The sequence below is a fragment of the Passer montanus genome, unplaced genomic scaffold, assembly GCF_014805655.1.
Source record: "Passer montanus isolate IOZ18808 unplaced genomic scaffold, ASM1480565v1 scaffold41, whole genome shotgun sequence".
NCBI classification, from domain to species: Eukaryota; Metazoa; Chordata; class Aves; order Passeriformes; family Passeridae; genus Passer; species Passer montanus.
The window spans coordinates 4,481,783-4,506,727 of record NW_024368930.1 but is presented as its reverse complement, the minus strand read 5'-3'; the positions used below and the strand labels follow the sequence as shown (position 1 = coordinate 4,506,727).

Here is a 24,945-nt window from a genome sequence, read left to right as displayed (position 1 = left end):
TATTTTGCATCTGATAACACTGAATTATATACAACATGATGACTAGTTCACCACCTGCTGAGGCTTAAAGATGGCTGTTAAGATTTTGACTCAAAACATCTCGCCCCCTCCCCACCCCCCATCTTCTTCCACCCCAGAATGAGTCACCCCCTTAAAAAAAAACCCAACGAAACAAAACAGAACAAAAAAAGGCAAAAAAGAAACAATCTCCACAGTTCCTTTTTGTTAACTCCTTCCCAGCTAGAACTGGCTTAGGGTCACAGGGAGTGCTGCCCAGGATGGTTGTATGTTTGTTTTCATCACTCCTGAGATTGAAGGGAATCTGACACATGCACCAAAAGGCACTTTCAAATATATATATATATATATATATTTTAAAAACAGTGCTTCTGTTCTAAGAAATTCAAGTTAAGACAGAGTGCCTTTCACTCTCTTTAGTCATAAAGCAGGTAAACGAGCAATATCCCAGCTGACATTAAAAAAACAAAAAAAAAACCAAAAAGAAACCTGCAGCAGAGACAAGTGTTCATGCGAGACAGCTCAATATTCTAGGAAAAAAAAATACAACAGAAAAAAAGGAAAAAACAAAGAAACCTCCTATATCACCACTAAAAATAACAATACAGTCAGCAGGGGATATTAATTAAAAAAGCTGCCACATCTGTACAGTTCTTGCTCCTGCATCGGCTCTTTTCGTTAACGTTGTCTGTGGGTTTGTTGGTTTTTTTTGTTTCTTATATTTTTTTCCTCCTTCTTCTTTTTTTTTTTTTTTTTAAATTTTTTTTTTTTTTTTGTAATAAGATGAGGTCAGTTTAATCTTCCTCTCCTCCCCCGTACATGTCCGCCAGTTTCTTGAACCGGGGCCCCCAGTCGTTCAGGTAGTCGTAGTCCTGGTCCCCGGAGCTGGAGGAGTTGAGGGAGCTGACGGAGCCGGCGGTGGAGCCGCTGCCCTCGTAGTCAAAGACGAGCAGGGAGTCGTAGGGGGGGGCTGTGGGGTCGTTGTCTGCTGCACGCAGGCCCTGCGGGGAGAATGAACACATGCTGTTAATGCCCACCACGGGGCTGGGGGGATGCTTGGGATCCCTGCAGCAAAGCTAAAAGGGAAAAATTATATTCCTGGGGCTTCCCGGATGCACCTCCAGGTAGAGACCTCAGCTGCCCCCAGCAGAAAACCCAATAATTCCCACTGTCCCCCAAAAGAGTTATTATTTCCATTTTTTTATGTCCAATGATCCATTTCTGGATATGGAAAGCTTTCTGTCCTGCCAGTGTGCCCTTGCTGGGGTTGCCTGTTAAGATTTCCAGTTTAGCCAATGAAACAAAAACCAGCACCCTTCCTCTCCCACCAGTATTTTAATTCTGGTGATTTTCATTCCTTCAGGAAAACAAAATAATAATAAAAAAAAAATCACTCCTGGCAAAATTCTGCAATTAGGACAGACGTGGGGTGTGGAATCCTGGGCAGAGGGCTGGGGAGCACTGCTGCTCCTGTGCAGCGTGGGCAGCAGTGTAGGCAGGCCATGGAAATGGCCTCGGGATATGGAGAAAAAGAATTGCTTTGCTGCAGAGCCCAGCGTCAGGAAAAGCCGGGTGGAATTGCCCTGCAATAAAGCAAATGTTCCACATTCCCACCTTCAGAAGCCCTGGCCTCAGCATGGGGAGATGGAACTGGTTTCAGCAGCAGGGGCATGGGTAAGGAGAGTGAGTCCTCACAAACACAGACGTGTAAATGTGAGTGAAGGATGGGCAAGGGGACAAAAGAAGAAGGCATTTTAATGATGAAAATGGGAAAAGCACAGCAGGAAATGCATGTAATAATAGAATTAAATGGCTATAACATTTATTTTTCTGGCTTAGGAAATGGATGGTGTGCTTTGTCTCGGAGGAAATAATGCATTGATTGGCTTGTAACTACTCAATCACTCAAAACTAAAAATGAGATAAGAAATACCAAATGGACAGATATTTGTACAGGCAGACAAAGGAGCAGTAATCTAACATAACATAAAGAAACTCTCTCTGATCTGAGTCTGTGCTGCAAACTCTTTGAGGCTTTACACCAAACACAGCTTACGAGGAAGGCACAGACTGCTGAAATAATTACAAGTGCAGGAGCCACAAATGGCTCATTCTGCCTGGGTTCTGAAAATCATGGTGTTTGTGACACCCACGAGACAGAAATCTTGGGCTTTTTGCTGGTTCAATGCCTTCAGTAGGCCAAGCCCTGCACCCTTGGCTCACACCAATCCTTTCCCTGGCTGGCATCAGATTTCTGGCCTGAGCAGTAGCACTGCTTGGTGTGTGCAATCAGGGAAACCTCACTTTAGCTGGCTGCTCAAGCTTTGAAGATGTGACACAGGACCCCCCACAGAACATACCTCATTAATAAAATCACCAATATCCCCTGGATGTGGGATTACTGGTCTTATGGGATACTGTGGTTCAGCACCAATAGGTCTTTCATCCACCCTTCTGACTCCAGGTGTCTTGTTCAGCACGTGATCCATGGTCTCTGGCTGCTGGAGCTGGCTTAAATCATAATCCTGTGACAAATGGGAAGGCACAGTGTGAAAACCAGAGCTTTTCGTTCAGATCACCTGCTCACTCCATGTGCAAACAAGTCAAGGGCTGTAATTCTGTTTCAGCTGAAGTTTGATGGCAAATATCATCCCTGGGTGTGCAGCACCTCCATCTGAATTACAGATGAACCTGACCTCTGAGGAGCTCATAAAATTGACCTCCTAAGAGTGTATCTTATAAGTTAAATTAAGTATTTAAATACTTTCTGAATATTTCACACAGTGTCTAAATATTTGGGATAAAACCCTGGCTTTTGTTTGTGTGTGCATAGGTGCACACATAACTTTTTGACAAAATACACAATATAATGTAGAGACACAGAGTTAGCAGACATATTACTGCAATTACATTTCTACAGAAGTAAAACCATTAAAATGTGTATTGCATTTATGCATGTAGGCCTTTCAAAGTAATTATGTTCTTTTTGCTTGTGAAAAATCCCACCAGAATAGGTTTCTATCACGAAATGAGAACCAGGTAATATTTCATTAAAAATGTATTCATGTAGGTAATGGTGTTTTTTGCTGCTTATCCTTTGCTGTTATTTTTAACGAATCCTTCCTAAAATATTTAAGCCTACTGTGTAGTTGCCTGAAACCAGATACTTCAGCCACTTGGAATGCTTAGAACAGTGCTTTGTTCTACCAGGAAAACTATCCTTGTGCTCAGATGGGGATGATTGAATCTCCAGGAGCAATATTTATAAATAACTTGACAGCGACAAGAAAAAAGAAAGAAATGTTAATTGCGAGGATTCTTCTGTGGAATAAGAACTTTTCAAGGTTTGGGTAAACTCCTGCCTCAGAGTTTTCCATGGCAGCTCTCACTGGGCTCGCCTGCTCGCCACCAGGACCTCCATGGCAGGATGTGCTGCAGTGGTTTTGGGGGATCCCCAAGCACTGACCTGGAACCATGCAGTCCAATTCAACAAGCAAAAATAAAGCCATTACACAATGTACAGTCACATAATCTGCATGAACATAATATTTGAGAGTGTCCTGGGCTCTTTACTTGTGTTTGATAGGAGTAAAAAACCAGTGACTTCAATGTGAATGACCCAACTTTGCTATTTTAGCTGAGGAACTGGACAGGTAGCAGTGGCAAAACACATCCCAGGAGTGCAGGCCAGGGAAGTTTTCATGCAATATCAGCATTAGTGTCTGTAGGAAGAGCCACTGGAGGAAAGCAGACATGTTCAGGCAGCCTGTGGCTCAGGGCTCTGCCACCCAGCACAGCTTTGCCACCGCGCGCTGCGTGGTGAAAGAGAAAATCCCCAGATCTCTTTAGACATTTCTCACAAACCATGTCCAGAAATTAAAAGAAATTTAAGGCACATTAGAGATGATTAAGTAAATGCAAGGAAAGCCCACAGAAGATCAAGCAAGCCAAGGCAAGAGACTGCAGCCACAGGGCTGGGCAGGGAAGTAGCTACTGGCTGGTTTTATGAAGACCTCTGGCAAAATACACAATTTTAATGACTTAAATAACAGAAATATGGTTTGAACATGAGTGTCAATTGAGTGATTTACAGTCCTTCTCCAGGAAGATGCCTAGGGGGTAGAAAAATCCCTGTGGCACTGGCCTCTTGGCATGGTCCTGCTTGCACAGGGGGGTGTCCCAGTAATATCCTGAATGCCCTGGACCTGCGGTCCCTCTACCCCCAGGACCTGCTGTGCCTCCACCACACCAGGGAATCCAATAAAGCTGTCTGGTCATAAATAAAGGATAAATAAATAAATACATGCAACCCTTTTGCATGTATTCTACTAAAAATAATGTGGTTTCTGCCTTTTTCGAGAGCTCTTTGGCCACAGCTCAGGGGCTCTTCTCACCTGGTCCTCCTCTCCACCTCCCTCTTCGTCGTACTTGAGGATGTTGTCCCTGACGTCGTCCTCGGGGTCGATGAGCAGCTGCTTGGTGTGCCGCTCCTTCTCCCGGCGCTTCATCCACACCACGAAGAGCAGGACCATGGCTGCAACGGGGAGGAACCTGGGTCAGCTGGGACCCCCTGCAGCACAAGGCCAGGCTGAGGCTGTCCTAACTCCTCACCTACCCTTGCCCACTGCAGAGAACCTCACTGGCTGCTGGCAGGAGGGATAAAATGTTAACTTATTGCGTGGTTTAATTTTTAAAGGAGAGATCAGTGAGTGCTGTAAATACTGTGGCAGTTTCCCACTACAAACATTTCTTTAAGATCCATCACCGATGCTGATTGAGCTGATATTAATCAGGAATAAAACACACAATCAAAGGAGAAGAAACCAGAAAGTGTGAAAACTGCAGCTTTCTGAAAATATTTGATCTGGATCCTGAGTTTTCAGGATTAGATTTCCACCTTTATTTTATTCAGGGATATAAAGATGGAGGGAAGAGAGCTGCAGAGAAGGAACAGGTGCAGCTACCCAACATTTGTGCACAAGGGCTGTTCCAGCAGCATGGCACAGGTTCAGCCCATTCAGGTCATGAGCCCTGACTGTGACAGTCTCTGCTGTTTTCTGCAGTTGGCCAGGCAAGACTGATCTGGGGAGGATGCACAACACTGAGTCCTGTAATCCAATTTGGCCTCCCTCATATTCTCCTTTGGTCCATGAGGGAGGCTCTTTAGACTTCTGAGATCAGATTAGCCAGGACATTAGCACATGCATTTGGCCATCGACTTGGAAAGCAAATCTCAGATCATCTGAAATCCTTTCAGAGAGCATGGTTAGCTTTGCAGAACGGGGGAGAGCAAATCTGGTAGCACACAGCCAAGCTCCTCAGGCGTCAGCATTTGCATGCCAGGCTTGGCTAATCTCTCTCAGCACAGTAACAGCAAGAGATGAGCAGTTCTTGAATCATGAGAAATTTTTCCCTTCTTAAACAACTCTACCCACAGGGAACACTGGCTCACTGCTCCACAACCTCATCCTTCAAAGGGACACCCGCATCCCAGGGGCTGGCTCTGTGCTCCCTGTGATTTACTGCATGCAAGATATCTGGGAACTCAAGTCTCCATTAACATAAGGCAGCCAGATCTCTTCTTCTTCAAGAACGCATTAATATGTTTGTTTTCATTTTTGTAATCAGTAGCTGCAAATACTGCCCTGAAGAATCAAAGTTCAGCCTGGGCAGCTGCTGCAGTCACACCTGCCAGTGCCTGCTCTCCCCTCCATTCTCCATGCAAGCCCCACACTGAGCTGCAGTGGTGGCAATTTGCAGGAGAAGGGAGCAATGGATGGGCAGTGGAGGTGGGAACAAGTTTCCCAGGTTCATTTCACCTGGGTCAACCCCAACTGTGCCAAACCAGCACAGCCAACACAAGCAAACTCAGGCAGGATGTGAGATCCCAAAGTTTGGGGTTTTTATCGGAGACCAGGCCCTGGGGACATGGATGGGCTGTCCAACTTGCAGGAGGAGGTGGTTAGGGGGATCCAAGTTCTTCTTCCCAGCACCAAAGTGTTTATACCCAACAGGAATTCCATGAAGTGAGCAAAGAGGGCCGGACAGCTAATTACTGCCATTGTGTGCCAACAGGCACATCCCTGCCTGCCAGCTAACAGAATCGTTTTCAGATAGTTCAGCATTTCTTTAATGCTTATCCCAGATCTATTCAACAAAGAAAAAAAGAAAAGGAAAGAAAATGTAACTCTCATCTGTAATATAAAACCTCAGCTATTTAGCAGACTACTGAAGTCCTTTTTTCATTGTTCCTTTTCAAGTCTCTCACAACAAGATACCTGACTGGTCCACAAATACAATATTATAATGCTTACTGGGGTTTATCTTTTTATTTCCTTTTTTTTTTTTTAAATGATACTTTTTCATGCACTTGTGGGAAAAACGGTGCCATTAATGCCTTTACAGCTACCTTGGAAAAAAAAAAACCACCTTCAAAGTGTCAATGGTGGATGTAGTGCACTCTCCTTCCTTTTATTCACTCTGCAGAATGGGAAGTGCTATTACTGCTGTTAGAACCATTTTCGCTCTGCATGTAGTTTTCCTTGAAATCTATTGTCTTCACCCTTCACACTTTTTTACTGCATTGCTCTTCTAAATGTGTTATTTGTGCAGCTAATACATCAGGTAGCAAGAAGAAGGAAAAAACCCCTTTGAGCAAAGGTAAAGGCATAAACTTCCTTCACAGGAGCAATCTTGGATCTGTCCCCGTGTTTCTTTTTCCTTTTAAAGTCATCCAACTTTGACCTGATGACTCTAAAATGGACAAATAGCACAAGAAAACCCCTCTTCTGCCCTCTTCTAGGCTATTGTTTAGAGGTCATGATATGAAACAGACAGAAAGGAGGCAAAACACTGTAAGGATGTAACTGTAAAACTGCTCATTGCAAATTACATTTTTCATCACTGATACAGTGCTTTGCAGCTCTCCAAGATAAAAAAAAAAAAGTCAATTAGAATTACAATGAATGTAAAAATAAGCTTTTGTAATAAAACCCATAATTTAAAATGGGATAATGTATCTGAAAATGGAAAGAGGAATCTCTTAAATCAAATGTCCTTCAGCTGAAGTTAATTTCAGTCAATAGGATTTTCAACCGTTCTAAATTGTATTTTACCACTGGATTTGTACAAGAGCAGCAAAAAGAAGACCCATGTTTAATCACCTCTGTGGTTCCCGTGCAAACTTTGAGCCCAGGGGCAGCACCAAACCTGCACAGCAGAAGGAGGTGAGGCTGATGAACACCTTCATCTTCATCGGGGCGTGCGACCGTGGTGCTCCCAACAACCACCCTGGCTGAGGGAGCAGCCAGAACTGGGAATGGGGGCAGGAACTGGGCACAGGGATGCTCCACCAGCTCAGCTGGGCTGGGAGAGGAGCAGGGTCTGCACAAACACCCAGCTCCTTCCTCACTCCATGCTGAGCCAGCAGATCAATACACACCAATACATTCCCAGCACCAGCCCAGGATGTGGATGGAAATCTAGGGGTGACCCATTCTCCAAATGTGCCATGTCATGTCCCCAGAGGTGACACTTGGAGCATACGTCGCTCTGTCTGCTCTCTGTTAAAACACACTGGGGGTAAATATTAAATGTGATTTAGCACTGTAACTCCCATTAGCTTTAATGAGAGTCCCACGGATTCATCCTGTGTTTCTTGATTAATATTTACCTCATTGTTCATTTCAGTGCTTGTTTTTATCTATTCCTACTGTGCCAACTCCTGCTTGAAGTTATAATGATATAATTTTTACTTTTTAAGTGTGTGCATGCATGGTTATTGGTAATGCTCATGGAAGCTTGGGACTGACAGCACTCCTGGGCAAAAGGGATAGTTTTGCCTTGTGGGAAGGGGTGGCCAGTCCTTCTCTGTGATGTATCCCCAGTCCTCCATAATTTCTGACAAACTGAGACTCCTTCCTCTAAAAACACTCTTAGTCCCCCAAGTCCGATGTAATTTTAAAAGCAATGGGAATAACTACCATTCTTCTTTTCCTTGGAACAACCAGAAAAACACAGTTCTGCACTGGCTCTGCAAGGGCCTAGCCTGACTCCCATAACCAGTGTATCTGATACTGGGAACCAGTACATCCACAGCCAGCCAGACATGAGAGCTGTGGGAGAATCTGACAGAGAAATTTGGAAGGAGCCTTCAACATTTTCCTGCAAAATGTGGACAATCCTATCACACTCACTACTTACAAGTTGTTGTCAGGTGTAATAATGTTTGTAAAGCTACTGGAAGTCTTAGAAAGACAGGTCTGACAGAGGCAGAGCTCATTTTGCTGATGCTGCAGTGAAGGAGGTTTGAATGCAGATGTGTGAACCATTTCCACAGCTCAAGCTCAGGGATCTGCCCTCTGCATGGAGCTTGAAAAATACAAGCTATAGGAAAGAACAACAGGGAAACATGAAGAAGGGTAGATTTAGAGCAGATTTTGGAAAGAAATTCTTTACTGTGAGGGTGTGGCACAGGTTGCCCAGAGAAGCTGTGGCTGTCCCATCCCTGGAAGTGTCCACGGCCAGGTTGGACAGGGCTTGGAGTAACGTGGCATAGTGGAAGGTGTCCCTGTCTGCGACAGCAGGGTTGGAACAAGATGAACTTTAAGGTGCCTTCCAACCCAGAGCAGCCTGAGGCTTTAGGCCAGGCCCTGTGGTACTCACTCAGTAAGATGATGATGCAGATCAGGATGGCAATGATGGCCCCCGTGCCCAGCCCCGCGGCAGCCACGGCCCCGATGGTGGTGCAGTCGCCGTTCTCGTCACACGGGCACACCTTCACCTTGATGACAGAGGTGTTGTACAAGGGGGGGTTTCCTGAGTCTGTCACGATGATGGGCACATCGTACACGCCTGCCTCCAGGTACATGATCCGCAAACTGAGCTGGGCATAGTCCCCTGGAGACCAAGACAGACAGACAGACAGATGACAGACACTGGTACAGCCTTGCAGCCACACTTGGGCAGGCTTCTCTGCTAGAGCCTTCTTCTGAGCCCTGCAGAAGAGGTTAGCAACAACACACCTGGGCAGGACAGCTTCAGACCTCTGTCCCAACAGTCTGGCCAACAAGCAGCCTGTGCTTTGCCAAGGACTGTGTGCTCTCACTCAACTACCTGCATGCCATTTGCAAATCCACTTGCATGTGTTCAAAATGGCATCAAACAAATAGGAACACATGGATAATGCTTCCTGAGGCTGGGCTGCACCTGGCCACTTGTGCAGGTTCTGTACTCACTCACCCTTCCCCCTGAGGATTTTGGGAACTCACTGATGACAGGCACAGCCAGGTAATCCCATTGTGACTGAGCCCTGAGCTGTGAGGGCAGGTGCTGTTGCCCCTGGTTTAGCACCCTCTGCCAGACCTCAGTGAGAGGGACCAGCACTGAAGCCAAAACCAGCCCACAACTCCATGATATTTTCCATCCTCTGCTGAAACTGCCAATAAGCAGAGCAATTAGGGCCATTTGTGGTTGCACGCTGCAATATAAAAATCCTTCACATACTGGTAATCTTCACACTTACCTAGCCCTCCTGGTTCCATGGTAAATTAAAAGGCTGCCTTTATGCAATTATGGTCAGAGAAATGAACATTGATCCTGATTGTGGCTTATGACAATTACACTGGAGGAACATAAGGAAGACTGATAATAGCTTTTTTCCCCTTGGCCATTATGGATGATTTATACTCTGTTCACTACTGATAACTGTTCATAATTATGAACTGCATTAAAAAAAGCCAAGTGCCAAGGCTCTTAGAGTTATGCTGCAGGTCTGATACAAATCATTTCTGATTAACTATCTTGTCTATAATGTCAGCCGTAATGTGCTTTAAAAAATAAAAATCGGATTAAAAAAAGTGGGAAAGTTTTGGAGTTGGAAGATGCACGTGGGGCTCATCAGCGAACCAGAGCCCAAATGTGCTCAGCACTGCCTGCCCCATTTACCATTGAGCCGTGTGATGGTCCAGTTCTTCCTCACTGCAGATGGCACACTTGGCAGCTCGAAGACGAAGGGCCCCACGTTGGGGTCGATGTCGGCGTCCGCGGCCGTGATGTTGATGACGTTGAGGTTTGGCTTCTCGCAGATCTGCGCCTCCTTGGGCAGCAGCTCGGGAGCGTTGTCGTTGATGTCGATCAGGTAGATCTGCAGAGTGCCCGTGCCGCTGGCAGGGGGAATTCCTGCACGGGAAACACCGACCTGTGAGCACCACCTGGGGAGCAGCGGGGCTGGCAGCACCACGGACCAGCCCCCTCTCTGCCTTACAACTCCAGGATTTCCACCTCCCCTCCCTGGACCTTATTAGGGACATACTGCACTTGCAAGGTCCCTTGCTTTACGCGGTATAAAACTTCCCCAAGCCTCCTGATGTTGCTGTTTTTCACTCCTGCAGAAGAGGAGGTTGAGTTCTGCAGATCTGTAGCCTGCAGCAATGCCGCTAGTCAAACTAAAACTGCAAGCAGGTGATGCCAAGCTGCTCCTGCAAATCTTGGTAATGGCTGTTTTGAAGAAGAAAAACCATTAGAAAGAGAGCTGACAAGGGGAAGAAGAGGGCTTGGAGGGGAGAAAAATCTACATAGTGTAACCCATTGGTCAGCATTTACTGTAGCACTTGCTGGCCAGTTTTCAGCTTTGCAGATCGTTACTCTGCTTCAAAGAAAGCCCAACTCCCCAGCATGTCCCACATACAGCCCCAGCTTCAGTGGTGAGAGGTCCCTGCTCGAAGCCCACAGTGTGAGCCACCACCAGACCTGCTGGGTGATGCCACTAACCCCCAGCAGCAGTGTTAGGTCCCAACACACAATTCCCCACCCTCTCCACATCTGTCCCAGCCAGCAGGGATGTCACAGCACAGCAGTCCTGCTCCTCCACCCCTTCCTGATGGAGAGCCACATTTGTCAGACTAATGGCTGCTCACACAAAGTAGTATCTGCCCTGGCAGGAGAGAACAGCCTTCACAGAAATGGCACAGTGTTTTTCATTTCTCTCCCCACACATTTATCTGGCAGCTCTGTGTTGGCCTGTCCTCTGCCTGCATAGCTTCAGCAATTCTTTTTAAAGTTTGTATTTTCAGTCCTGGCCCTTCCTCCCAGTGCTAGATATAAAGCCATACAAACCACTTCCCCATCAGGTTTCTGCTTCCACAGACCATCCTTCCCTCATTCCTTTCTCCATGTCTCAAGGGAGCCTCAAAAATTCTGAAGGAGCCCTGGAAATCCTTTTTTCATGGTTCCCACATAAGCTCTTCAATCACGGACTCTCATCCTTTCATCTTGTAAGCACGGGGTAGGTCTCCCTCCAAAACACTGCCTTTTGATCAGCCTTGAAACCTTCTGGAGAGGCAGCCCACCAGGATACTGGGGCTGGACATGGAAACTGACTTTTGGGACCAAGCAAAGTGATTTTACTGCTTTCACATTACCCAGAATATCTTCTGGGGTAAAAGCACTGTAACCTTTGAGACAGACTGAACACAAACCCTCAGTCCTGAGAGGCACTAACTGGCACGTGGCTGAAACAACCTGCAATTGCTGCACATACAAATGCACTTTTGTTGGGCCATTGAGTATTGTTGGGATCTGAGTCCTGGTATTTTTGTTTCTTTTGTGTTCCTGAGTGCAGTTCTGGAGCACTTTTAGGAGAAATGAAAAGTAAACAGTTCTTTAAGTGGCCAAGTCCTACCAACATCTCACATTATTTCAACTGTCTTATATGGACAGAGCAAGGACATAGAGCAGGTACTGATGTGCAATGAAGGATCCTTGGACTTTATCCTCAGGAGATGAGGACTAAAATAGCATCACTGACTCCAGTGGAGAAGCTGGTCTGATCCCTGAAATTAAGATTGGAATACTAATGACAAGAGGAAGAAGGCAATACAACTTCTGCATCTACATTTAGCTGTTGAATTCTCCATCAGTGCCTTTTCCACAGGGCCAGTGTCTGCATTCCCACAGCAAGGTGTAAGCCAAGGTCTTCATGCTCAGCTCTTTGCTTCATGAAACCTGCTGGAATATGACACATTCTCAGCTTCCCTGGGAGATTGGCTGAAATTGGCTGAGGGGTTCAAACACTGCCAGGCTCCACTTTTGTGTAGACACAATGTGAATCCAAAGGACTGTCTCCTCAGAAACCAGGTTAAAACCATGCTGTTGATTAGGATTCCCTTTCTGCCCTCCTTACACTGCAGCCAAGACTTTTCTTAAAGACAGCATCTCTACACTGGAGCCCAGGGAGAGAAAGAGAGCATGTCCAAGGTGTATGGCTAAACTTCTTTATCATGTACTGAGAACAGCAAAAAGAACTTCAAGGAAAGAAGATGCTGCTGCTTCTTCAAGAAAGACAGAAAAATCCCCAGCAAAACCCTTGACCCAAAGCTTTTCTTTGATGCTGGAGAACCTGGAACTTGGGAGCAATGTGGTAAGAGTCTATTAGCCTAGATGAAACTTTAGCTGTTATCCTAAGCACTCTAGACAGAATTTTAAATAAGGTGTTGCTTTATGTGCATTTTAATGGCTGCAATATACCAGTGATTGATTAATTTTTCAGAATAAAGAGATTTATCTAGGCCCTCACTTTCTGAGCTGCTGAATGATGGATGTGGAGGTGCTGATGCACTGCTGCATCAGCACCACAGCCAGGGAGAGGGGCTAACTCCACATCATGTTGCACCAAGTGCCTGGAATTTGCAAGGTCAGATGGTGAGAATTAGGTTGATAGGTTCAAACTCTACCATTGCATCTGTGAACAGCCTTGGCCTACTCATTTGACCTGTTTTGTGGCTTTTGCAGATGAACACCACTAGACTCATTTGAGAATATTTTGGATTTCCCTGTCCTGGTTGCCTTCATGGATGGGAAGCTCAGGACAGGATTGTGAGGTGAGTCCTACCATTCATGGCACAAAGAAGGCACAAAATGCACTTCTTGGTACAGCTCCTCAGCACTGAAACTCTCCCCTGAATTTCCCTCGCCCCTGTGACCTGGTGCTGGGGATGCAATGATTGAAGTGATGCCTGGAGTTCCCTTTGGAACCCCAGAGGGAGGAAGTTTTTATTAGCCCTGCAACCACCACCAAATCTTCTCTTAATGACCACGGTATCTCTAGCCTGAGGGATCACACAACACTGCCCTGAAAGCACCTGCAGAGTATGAAAAACATATTGAGGTGCTCACAGCCAAGCCTAGACTGAATTGTGCTGCAGAAGCAGGGCTCTGGTTTGAGTGCTCAGCACCCTGCAGCAGGAAATGAGGGTGAGTGAGGGGGAGGAAGGCCTTCTCCTTGTCCTGGGAAACTCCTGAACCTTTTCCAAGAGGAACTGACAAATGAAATATCAGCATGGCCACATTTGGGTGTGGTTAACAAAATCTGTCAGTTCATCCTAAGTAGGATTAGGAAGAGAAAAGCAGAGCAGCAGCACTGGACCAGCCCTGGAGTGAGGCCAGCACAGTTCTCAGCGTTGACTGGACCAAAAGCACCGAGTGATCTTCAATGAGAAGAACAAGCAGGACTTCTCCAGGAGATCTGACTGGCCTAAGTGGCTTTGGTAATAAGCACAGCAGCACCCAGATGATCTGATGATGGCTGCACATTTCAGGCAGGCAGTGGCCAGGAAGAGCCCAGCCCCAGTGACAGGCACACCTTTTATGAAAGCCACCACGGTTCAACAGATGGGCTTATTTTTAATACCCTCCTGCCATCCCATAAAATGATTTCTGGTTTCCTGATGGAAGGCTTCCTGAATGCTCTGATCAGTGCCTTTGGGAGGATTACCAGGACCTGTGTGCTCGGCAGCCCCTGGAGAGCACATCCCTTTGACACTTTTTTAAGTTCAGGCTACGCCAGCACACTGAACTCCCCAAATCAATTTTCCATTTGTCCTCCCTTTCCCTTAATAACACTCCCCGTATACTGTGCACATTTAATTTACTCCAGCAATTTCCCATCCCACTTTCACATTTTTGACCATAAAAACCTGGGAAAGAGATAACTTATACTGACAACTCTGTCAGGGCATCATTTCTCTTAATGCATCACATTAGAGTCTTATTGAAGCATGAACAATGTGAAGCCTGGGCTCACCGTTGTCAGCCGCCAAGAATGTGGCCTCGTAGACATTATTCTTAATGTAGTCTGACTCTCGATCAAGGACAGCAGCAGTAGTGATCTGACCATTTGTGGCATTAATGTTCAGCCAGTTTGCAGGATCTGACAGCTTAGAGTATCTACAGAGAAAGGAAATAAATACATGGCAGTCTTTTCACTGACATATCCTTAATATTGCTTGAAATTCGTTTTTTTTTTTTTTTCTGGACTCCTGACCTGTGATTCAAAGGACCTTTAGATAACTGGTTTTGTTGACAAACACAATGCTAATTGAGTATCCGGTTTTTGACCTTTACAATTATTCAATTTTTCAATTACTTTAGTTTTAAAGGTTCTTCTTTCCACTAAGTGCCACTTACATGCCAGTTTCCTGCTGCTAGGAGAGGGCATTTCCTGAGGTCTCTGCAGCTGAGCAGAAATGGGGTCTGCAATGACTACTGCATTCATATGTCTGAATTAGAGGATGGATTCCTGTTCTCTCCAGCTCCTGACCTTGCCCTTCTGAAAACTTGTTTTTGAAGTCAAAGATATTCCAGTTTTCTGCCCACCACTAATAAACAACAGTTTGGGAATACCACACTGTTAGAGTTCCCCCCCAATTACTCAGTCAACTCACAGCTGTTTTCTATTCATGTCCCATGCAACTAGCTGAGAACGTGGGGTTTTTTTTAGGGCAAACTTTTCCTGTGTTCTCCAGATCAGTGTGTTCAGTTCATCCTTCTTACTTCCTTGTTTTCTTGCTTTTCTGCCTACAGGTTCTGTACTGTTTGAAGTGAGATGGACCATAACCATCCAACTGGAAGGTAATAAATGGCCAGACTATAAATTACTGAAACAAGCAAACAGAAGCTGAGCTTATTTCATGGGTAACTCAGACCTGCTGATAGTTTTATATAATTTGTCATTAGATATGCAGGTGAGAGCATTACTGGCTTCTGGTGAATATCCCTTTCCAGAATTGGGCTGTTTGAAGCAGAAACTCAAAGGGAAACTTGAGCTGAGTCAATCCATGTGAAGAGAAAAGCAACACACAGCTGCACAAACTCCTGCCAAAGGAAAGAATTACATTTCATGGAGCTAGACTCTTTGGGATGCTTTCATTTCAGTATCACTGCTGTGAGGCTCCTGCCCTTTCTCTGCTAAATGACCAGGGATCCAGTTTCAAAGCTGGCTTTGTGAATGTGTCTGTGGCTAATGAGGATAACCTGAGGTGTGACACTGCCCATGCCAAGCTGTGCATTACTGGAGACGCTCCTGCCTCCTCATCTTCTATTTGTAAAAACTCTATTTCATCAAAGACTATTTAGAGACTGAAATCTGTATGCAAGGCTCTAGCAGCTGGATCAGCTCTGCAAAGTGCTCATCATGGATCTGTAGGTTTAGCCTTTTGGGTATCTTTTTTCCTAACTCACCAATGCCAATTGTGAAATAAAAAATGAAATATCTTTTTTACATCTCACAAAGACAGGACCCCAAAACCACCCCACTGCTTCTGGCAGAGCCTGGGCATTGGCTGTCCTGATGCAAAGGGAGAGAGATTGTGCTGGGGTTTGGAAATGAGGTGCTGGTGGATGTCCTGGAAGCCCTAGAAAGAACCAACTCAAGTAACTGGCTTTCTTTTCTGCTAAGGAAACCTTAGCAGACCCTACACATGCCCTGTGCAATGACAGGAACAGCAGGAGCTCGTTTGGATTACAGATCACCCCCCTCCAGGTTAGGGGGAGTACTCAATCACAAATGAGTTGTTCTCTCCTCTGAAAACCAGCCTTGGTACAGACATCAGGGAAATAAAGACCCTTCACAGGCCAATATTTCAAAAAGGACATAAGAAAAATGGGCTTGTTAGTTACGATGGTCTCTTTCCTCCAAAGTCACAGTCCCTGTCTAAAGACAACAAGATGAGGCAGTGAATAAACTACCATTTTCTAGACCCGACAGCTCTGTGCCAGGTGAAATATTTCAAACTCTTACTGACACAAAATGTCACAACTGATGCAAGTTTAAGTGGCCTCAGCCATGGTCATGTCGTTTACTCAAGTTTTGCCAAAAATACCACAGCTCTTACAGACTGGGAGCAAAAAAGAAAACAATTTCTGTAGATGTAAAATATCCAAGAGCAGGAAATGCATTTCCTCTCTGCACAGACGGAGCTGAAATAGTTGTGAAAGTGTCACAAGGACTCATTCTCACCTACACTTTTCTGCCAATTATTTCCTGCTGGGAAGGTGTGTGAGCCGGGGTCCTGGACCCTGGATTCAGTCCCTGCTTTGCCCAGGAGGGACACAACTGAGTGAGTGACACCCTCCTGGTCACAGCACGAATTAAAAGTGATCTTAGGCTGCTTGGATAGAGATCTGACTTTTACAAGGTTAAAATTTTGCCAGCTGAATCCCATTCATAGGGCAAGCAGCTAAGGGAGGTTACGTTAGGCAGGTGCTCTGAAGAGAAGGGGAAGGTTGGAACAAATTGCACCTACTGGGAGCAGGCAAGGGGAGCACTGGTGAGATACAGACCAAGTGCCAATGGCCTGTGAATGGGCGTTTGACTGCTCAGGCAACACTGAACAATTTGACACTTTAAAAGCCTGCCCAGCAGCTGTTTGTAACCCCACCAGCCTCGCTGTGAACTAGACAGCTCCTCTTGCACTGTGTTTTTAAGCAAGGTTGAACCTAAATGTTCCGGAAGGCATGATTAAAAATCCCAGCCATTCCCTTTGAAAACCCAGGCCTAGCCCTTTCTATGCCTCCGTTTCCCCCCTTAAAACAGAAATAACAAAGACGCCTTTTCCTAAACCCCTGTGTTTATGAAGTGCATGAACCACACAGGTCAGAGCACCCTGGGTGAGGCAGAGCCAAAGACTGGGTACGAAGCAGCCCTGACCTCTGTAACAGCCCAGAAATCTGCTTCACTTGAAGGTGTGCTCTGCCCCACGGCAAGCCAGTAACACAGGATCCAACTGTGTCTGCTCTCCCTCACCCAGGAGCTCAGAGCCTGCCTTACCTGGATCAGGGCTGTGAGTTTAGAGACTCACAGGGCACCGTGCAAGCGCTCGACTACTCCCTGCCACGACCCAGTCACATCCCAACAGCCACTTTGGAAATCAGCTTTTTCAGCTGCCTGGCTCCCCAGATCCATGCAGCTGAGCCCCCCAGGTGCAGGGGAGCCCCCAGGCTGCCTGGTGTCCCACCTTACTGCCTGCTGCATGAAGCGATCGGGATCCACCGCCGAAAACGTGGTCAGCACCGTCCCCGTTGGCACCCCTTCCTCCAGCCTGATCAGCTTGTGGTTGGTTGGGAAATACGGAGCTTCGTTGACATCTGTGACTGAAATGGTGACTCCTGCTGTCGACTGGAAGGACATCTGGATGCCACTGGCCAGGGGAGCTTGGTTTGATACCATCACTGTCAGCATGAAAGCTCTGTTCATCTCGTAATCAACTGCCTAAAACAAACAAACAAGCAAGTAGAGAGCCAAGCAGAGAATAAATTCTACCTTCTGGCTGGAAGCTGCAAGACTAGAAGGCAGATGATATCAAAGGCATTGCCTCATCCTGCTTCCTCCTGAGCTCAGTTCTTTTGAAGGTGTAAATCCAGAACAACTTCAATCCAGTGGAGGATTTGGCCTTCCAGTTTTTGGAGGGTCAAGTAGTTAAAAAAATTCCACAAAGGAAAAACTGCAAACAGCAGGGAGCATTTGCCCTGTGTTTTGTTCCAATGCTAAGTGGTTTCCAGAAGACAACTTGCCTGTGATAATTGAGCATCAAATGAACAAACCCACCCAGGGCTGCTCTAATACAACAGGTGGAGACTGTTCAGAGGGCTGGGACTGACACTTAGCAGTGCTATTAGCACTGAAACTGCTGACTGTGGAACCAGGACAGTCTCTGTGGACCCATGAGCCTGAAGGGCTCTTTATTTTCCCTCTTAAATGAGTTTATAAGCAAAGGTGGAGCTGCCAGGAACAATCCCTGGTCAGGTTAAGTAGGTTGTCTTTCCAGTAGGACCTCTCCTCCTCCTGCAAGGCACCTTGTGGTCTCTGGAGGTTGCCCACAGCTCTTACAGCTGGGTTTTGCTGCTGGGAGGCCACAGATCTCTACTCAACACACACATGAAGACAATGTGTCTGTCCCAGGAGCCAGACGGAGCGAAAAGCCTTTGCTGGCACGACTGACTGAGCCCAGTATAACAATAATTTCTAAACCATCCCACTAATTATTATGAGGGAAGTCGCTAATCATCTTCCAGGGAGGCTCGAGTTATGCAGGATCACACCTCTGCTTGTTAAAAACTGCTTTGCAGTGATTTATAAATTTAGAAGCATATCCATCCTCCCTAATACCTTCTCCAGCGCTGAGTCTGCAAAGCACTCACTCAGGGTGTAAAACGCCACAGCTACACCGACTTGGACAGGGATTTACAGCAGCAGGAGCTGCCTGCCATGTCCTGTTTAAAACCCAGTATTGTCAGGAGGGAAATCAAATCATAGGAGCCTACACGAGAGAAACAAATTTCAGGGGCAAAAGGTAAAACAGCAGAATCTCTACTCAATTGAAGTGCAAATGTTCCCGATGCTAAATGGCTTCCTGACAGGCAGGGCCAACATTTAATAAATAAAAGGAAGCATAAAGATTCCCAGTACACCCACCCGTGCTGACTCACGGACTTGTGCTGCATTCAAAACCAATGCATGGTAAAAGTTCCCATTTAAACACTATTCAAGGCCTTGAAACAATTTGACTAATGCATTTCCTCAATTTCTTTTCACATACCCTCTAATTTATATTCCTGCAGCTTTCTTTTTTTTTTCCTTTTTTTCCATGCTGCTCTGTTTGCTAGGCTGTCCACAGCCACTCTGTACCAAGGGGGCTCAGAGGCAGCTGGGGCTGAGCAGCTCCATGGGGAATGATGTGGGCAACTCCCTGCTGCTGATGCTCAGGACACACTGCTCTGCTAGGATGTGACCTGATGTAAAGTAGTGGGGTTTTTTCCACCAAAAAAATGTAGGGCTGCCCTCTCAGCTTCTCCCTCTTTCTCCTGGTAACAACAAAACTTGGGCAGCAGAAAAATCGTGCAAGGAGCAGAGCTGGACCAGGACCAGGCACACCAAAGGCTGTCTAGGAGGCATCAGTGTCCACCACACTTCAGTCTGCAAGACAGAGCTAATATCTCTCCTGTGTCCACTGAATGCCATTTCACACAGTTTTGGGGAAAAAAAAAAAAGAAAAAAAGAAAAAAAAAGCAGGTAAAATCAAGAGTCTGTGCTGTCCTGGCAGTTTGGGCTATTGAACCCCAAGGGACAGCAGCTCCTTGCAGTCAGACACTGTCCAGCCCTAAGGCAGAACTTTTTTCATTCCTTAATAAGCAATTTATACCAGAACTGTTCACACCTCTGCTCCCTAAAACTGCCTCCCTCTGAGGATAAAGGTGCACAGAGCACTCAGTGTTCCTCACACCACACTCACCCCTTCCACCTCCATGCATCTCATTGAAATGCTGTCCACTGCTCATCTGACATGGTTTTAGGGACATGGTGGACATGGCATTGCTAGGTTAACAGCTGGACTTAATGATCCTAGAAGTATTTTCTAACCAAAATGATTCTCTGATTCTATGACAGCAGGATCCAAAAAAGCCCACAGAGCTGCTACATTTGGGACAAGGACATGTGGGACTTTTGCCTACTTTTCACTTTCATGTCCGAGAAGCACTTGACATGAAATTAAAAAGCAGCACTTTTGCAGGTACTCTTGGCTGGATGTTTAATGTGTGATCTGGCTGTGAAACATCCCCTGGAGATGCTGCACATCCTTCTCCTTCACCAGCACCTCCAACCTGGGTGCAGCAGAGCAATGCTGAGGGCTTGCCACTTGTCCTCCTTTTCTTGGGGAACTTTTAGCTGAAGTGAACAAATTTGCCTGGTGTTATAGTTGAGGCAAATAATAACTGAACCTTCAGCAGCATCTCCATTATAAATTCACAGCTCTGATCCATGCAGAGTTTATAATAACATTTTACTTAGCTGGCTGCCACAGGGCAGCCACTGCTGCTCTGGGAGATTGTCTTCAGTCTCTGTGGTGCCTCATCTGAGTGGGAAGCTTCTCTCTACCCTTGATCAAGGCTTTCTTTGAAGATTAGGGTCTTGCACAGTTATGGAAATGGTTTGGAAAGGCAAGAGCAGGAAAGGGAAGTGTTATACTTTCAGTGATCACACTGGAGATACAGATGGGGTTTTGCTGAGGGCAGCTTCAAAATGGCCCCCATGAGCATAATCTGAACTCCAAAGGGAAATCTGGCCTGGAAGGATTTCTGGCCCTCCTTTTCAGGCCCCTGAAATGCTGGTGAAGTGGTGGGATTCTGCACAGAGCCTCCCTCCCTGTGCTGTTGCTGTCACTCCTTTGCTTGCAGCAGGAGTTATCTATGAGTGGCTTTGAAGAGCCACGTGAAAATCCAGCCATGTAGGGTCTGTAAATAAATGGTTCATTACTTGACTTTAATTTTTTACCTGTGTTTTCAACCCACATCAGTGATCAAACCAGAAAGAGACCACTCCAACAGAGCAAAGAACAAGCTCTGACTGGCCACCCAGTCTGATAAGAATACATTCCCCAAATCTTTAAGCATATTCACTTATTAACAGAGAACAAAATATTTCAAAGAAGGTGGAATCCTAAGAGTCTTCCCTTCTTCACCATGAAAATTTAATCACAAGCAATTTCACTCATTCTCCTTGCTGAAAATACACCAAAAAGCCTCCCAGCCAGAGAGGGGCAGGGAACCCTGGTGCCCAGGAGGATCAGGTGAGGTGATGTAGTGAAGACATCCAATGCAATTTCAAGCTCTGAGCTCAGCTTGATGAGATGGGATTTTCATGTGGTTCTCTGCTTTGTGATCACTGTGGGTTACACAGCAGTGGAAAATCAACACCAGCATCAATGGTGTCTTGACAAATCTGCCCTGCTTTTTGCCTGCAAGTTGTGAATAAGGGATGGTTCATTATGCACAAGTCCTTGTGCAGCGGTGTTGATCATGCAAATCCCCTGTTGTTCACTTTGATGTGCCTTTAAACTACAGTCCTGACACTTTGCAAGATTAAGAATAAGGGGTCCTCCCCTAGTTGCAGTGAAAATGTTGGCATTTCGATTTCAGACTGGATGCTGATGTCAGTGGAAGTTAAATTTTTGCACTTTTCTTCGATGAATGTTTCCTGTTTAAGCAGAAAATGCACAGATTTGGACACGTGTATGCTTACACACATATATGGAACCATATACACGTGTCTAAGCTTGAAGAGGTTTCATAGTAAGGCTGTCAACCATCATCACACAGCAATAAAAAGTGATAAATAAGAGAACCCTGCTGAAATACCATCTGGCAGGTAGGATGATGTGTCCCTTGAAGTTTCAGCAGAGCAGCATCTGCAGACACACACACAGCCCAGGGCTCAGGGAACAGGACAGGCTCACACGTTCCTGCCAGCGTGGCCTCACTGGCATCTCACTGACACCATTTCTCCTAAGACACAAACTGTGCACATTAGGAATGACTGCAACTTGTTCAGCTAATAACAAGGAAGCAAGGTTCAATAAAGAGCTATCCTTGAATCATGCTGCTCTTTAAACTTAGTATTTCTACCTATGTTGTTGATTAAAACTTTTTGTCAGGGAAGGCCAGACTTGTCAGAGGGTGCTGCTTCATCCACCCCAGCAGGTATTAATCCTTCCCATGTGCAGTGCACAGTGTGGGCTGTGCAGCTCCTGCACATCTCAACAGCCTATGTGAGATGTCTTTGATGTTTTTTGTAGTCAGAGGGAGCACCCACAGGCATCTTATCTGGGAAGAGTGAATGCTGAAGGGATCCAGTGATGTCCTGGCTGTGTGTAATGACTGCAGAAACACTCACTGGCCTCACAACTGAAAGAGAAGCAAATGCTCCAATGAAGATAAGAGTCATGTTCTTTGGAAACAAGGAGACAAGGAAGCAAACACAATTTGGCACTTGCTGCAGGTATCTTGAGGCTTCCAGCTCTACCAGCACATGGAGAGAAGAAGGGATGGTGGATATTTCTGGTTTGATTTCTTGGGAGTCTTCAGATGAGATCTTCTGCTTATCCAGCTTGGGGGGTGTCTGTGAGTGGAGCTGTCCCACACTGTGTGTTTATCATTTAATACCAGGAAAAGAAAAATCTCTCCAACAGTTTCACTGCCACAAACAACTCAGTCAAAGGGAAAATTTCCTTCCCTTTTGTTACCAGAAAATTCATTCCTCCTGAGATCTCTCCTACACACCCTGATTTCACAGAGGATCACTTGACTGACCCAGGCAGTGGAACAGTGCCCTTGATTAACAGCAAGCAGGGGCTTTTTTGGCTCAAGAAGGGCAGGGCTGCCCAGCCCAGGCTCGTTCCCTCTTACAGAGCTCAAAGAGCCAAGGAGAAGCAGGAGATGGAGGCCAGGCTCTGGTGCTGGTAATCCCTTCAGCATGTGAGGCTCTTTGAGAGCTCATGGTGGACTGGGCTGAGCTGGGAAATCCAGAACCAGTGCCATATGCTGGAGAGTATTCAGGGAGAAGCAGGAGATGGAGGCCAGGCTCTGGTGTTGGTAATCCCTTCAGCATGTGAGGCTCCAGTGCCATATGCTGGAGAGTATACTCCTACTCACAGAGAGATGGGAAACAACAGATCCAAACACTCACATTTCCAGGCAGGGAAGGCACGAAACAACTGCAGACTCCTGGCAATCCCTGCAGCTGTAAGGGTGACAAACACAGTGTGCTTTGGCTTCCCCCTTGTCGGAACCCAGGACACTCCTCTGACTGCCGTGGATGAGTCAAGACCCTGGCAAGGGGCTCAGAGACCTTGGCATGAAGTCAAAAACACCTGTGCCTTTGGTTTTAACCCACGGAAAAAATTACCAACTTTGTGTGATGATTTACAAGCTACAAGAGTTTGAGTAGAAGGGTAGTTAATTTGTCACAGGGTTTTAGACTGGTGATTCAAGGGGCAAGATGGAGGAATCTGGGCATGTCCTGTCCTTTCTTCTCCTTCTTCTTGTCCTCCCCCTTCTGCTGTGATGGTGGCACTTTTGGATTGGTTTAGAGTAGAGGCAGACTGTCTAACATAGCTGATAGGTATTGGGAAATTATTGCAAATAAAGTACACATAGTTCTTAGTATAAAATGTTAACACCACCCCAAGGGCAGGCAGTGTGCCTCAACCTGAACTGCTAGGACAGACCTCAGCTGGTCAGGGAAAGAATGTTATAGACAAGGAAAAATAAACAACCCTGAAAAGCAGAACCGACCAATCTCAACTTCTTTGGTTGTGGGGCTGGGAGAAAAAAGACTTTCTACTACCTCAGGGTCATCTCAACCTCAGAGCCCCGACCCCCTCACCTTCACCACGGTGACCATGCCCTCGTTGGTGACGGGGTCTGTCCGGATGGTGAAGTGGCCCGAGGGGTCCCCGCTGATGATGCGGTAGATGGCGTTCCAGTTGGGAGAGTGCGGCTGGTCCCGGTCCATCACCGTCAGGTTGGCCACCACAACCTCCACCCTGTTCTCAGGCACTTCCCCGGAATACTGCAAAGGAAAGACAGGGGTGGTCATGCTGGGAGCTTTCTGTCCATCCTCCCTCCCCTCTCCCCTCCATCACCTATCACCATGCCCACTGGGAAGCCAGTCCTGTGAAGGGGACAATGGAGTTATTTGTAATGAGCAACACATCTCATTTTCAATTCTGCTTTTCTATGGAAACACTGGTTACTGAGACTTTTACACTTTCTGTGCTGAAAGGCACTGACCCCCAAGAGAACACTGCATTGCCTTTCCACTGCTTGAGTAAGGTGATCTGTGAAACAGGTGAATGGCTCAGATATTCCCTGCTTTACTTCAGTATGAATGCCCTCTGGGATTCCAGTAGGTTGGATTTACAGAATAGCTTTTTGAGCTGCTTCCTTGCTATCTGAAATCACATCTCGAGGCAGATCCACAGCTTGGTCCTCAGGTTTATGAGGAAAAGGCAAGACTTTTCCTATTTTTTTGCTTTGAGTATTTCCCCAAAGCCTAACTTCACCTCTCAGCCCAAAGGAGAACAAACCCACTATTGCACAGCCACTGCACAAGATTCAGCAAATGCTCCAAGGAATCCAACAAAAAAAATTTCTTGATATTCTTGCTCAATTACAGCAACTAGACAGTTAACTGTCAACAGCAGGGGAAAATGGCATACTGAGATGTCTGAATTTTTTAGGATGACTATCTCCATTTATCCCAAGGTATTTTGCTTCACTCAGATTTCAGTGATGGCATTTTATTGCTTTTTCAGTGATTTTACTTCATTTTATTTCTTTCTTGCCCCTGATTTTGTCTCATTAGTTGAAGTGTTTCTTGTGATTTTGCCACAGCCTTTCCTGGTGTTTAATTTTCTCATTTAGCACTGATTTCCATGGAGCATGTCCCGTTCAGGCACATCCTGACACATTAACTCCATTCTTTTCTGCTTTCCAGTCCCTGATTTATCTCATGGCTGATCAGGGATCCTGGCCTGTGAACACTTCCAGTGTTTGGGGCTCAAAAGCTGCCAGTAAGACACATTCCCAAATTTTCAACTGTCCCCATGTCTCAGCACTGCCTATTAGCAGCACTTGCAAATCAACACTCTGATTGACATATGGCAAATTAAACACTGGGGAAGCGCCGGGAGCGGCTGGCTCGGAGTCTGCAACTGAAATTCTGGCCCCAAACTGCAGGAGCAGAGCACTTCTAAAATCTGGCCTTTGGTGTGCACAAATGCCAGGTTGTGTAAATGATAATAAATCACTCCTTTG

The 24,945-nt window shown here is 46.1% G+C and overlaps 1 protein-coding gene across 1 annotated transcript in view; it reads right to left on the bottom strand.

Annotated features, from left to right (window-relative positions):
* Positions 1–354: 354 nt before the first annotated feature.
* CDH4 (cadherin 4) overlaps positions 355–24,945 on the bottom strand; it is a 417,348-nt gene continuing 392,757 nt past the window's right edge. The window contains exons 9-16 of the mRNA XM_039719381.1: positions 23,513–23,698; positions 17,310–17,563; positions 14,099–14,241; positions 9,964–10,197; positions 8,683–8,916; positions 4,413–4,552; positions 2,379–2,543; positions 355–1,019 (exon numbers count right to left, since the gene is read on the bottom strand). Of these exons, the coding sequence (XP_039575315.1) occupies positions 813–1,019; positions 2,379–2,543; positions 4,413–4,552; positions 8,683–8,916; positions 9,964–10,197; positions 14,099–14,241; positions 17,310–17,563; positions 23,513–23,698 (1,563 nt within the window). The 3' untranslated portion in view covers positions 355–812. The remainder of the gene's footprint in view (positions 1,020–2,378; positions 2,544–4,412; positions 4,553–8,682; positions 8,917–9,963; positions 10,198–14,098; positions 14,242–17,309; positions 17,564–23,512; positions 23,699–24,945) is intronic.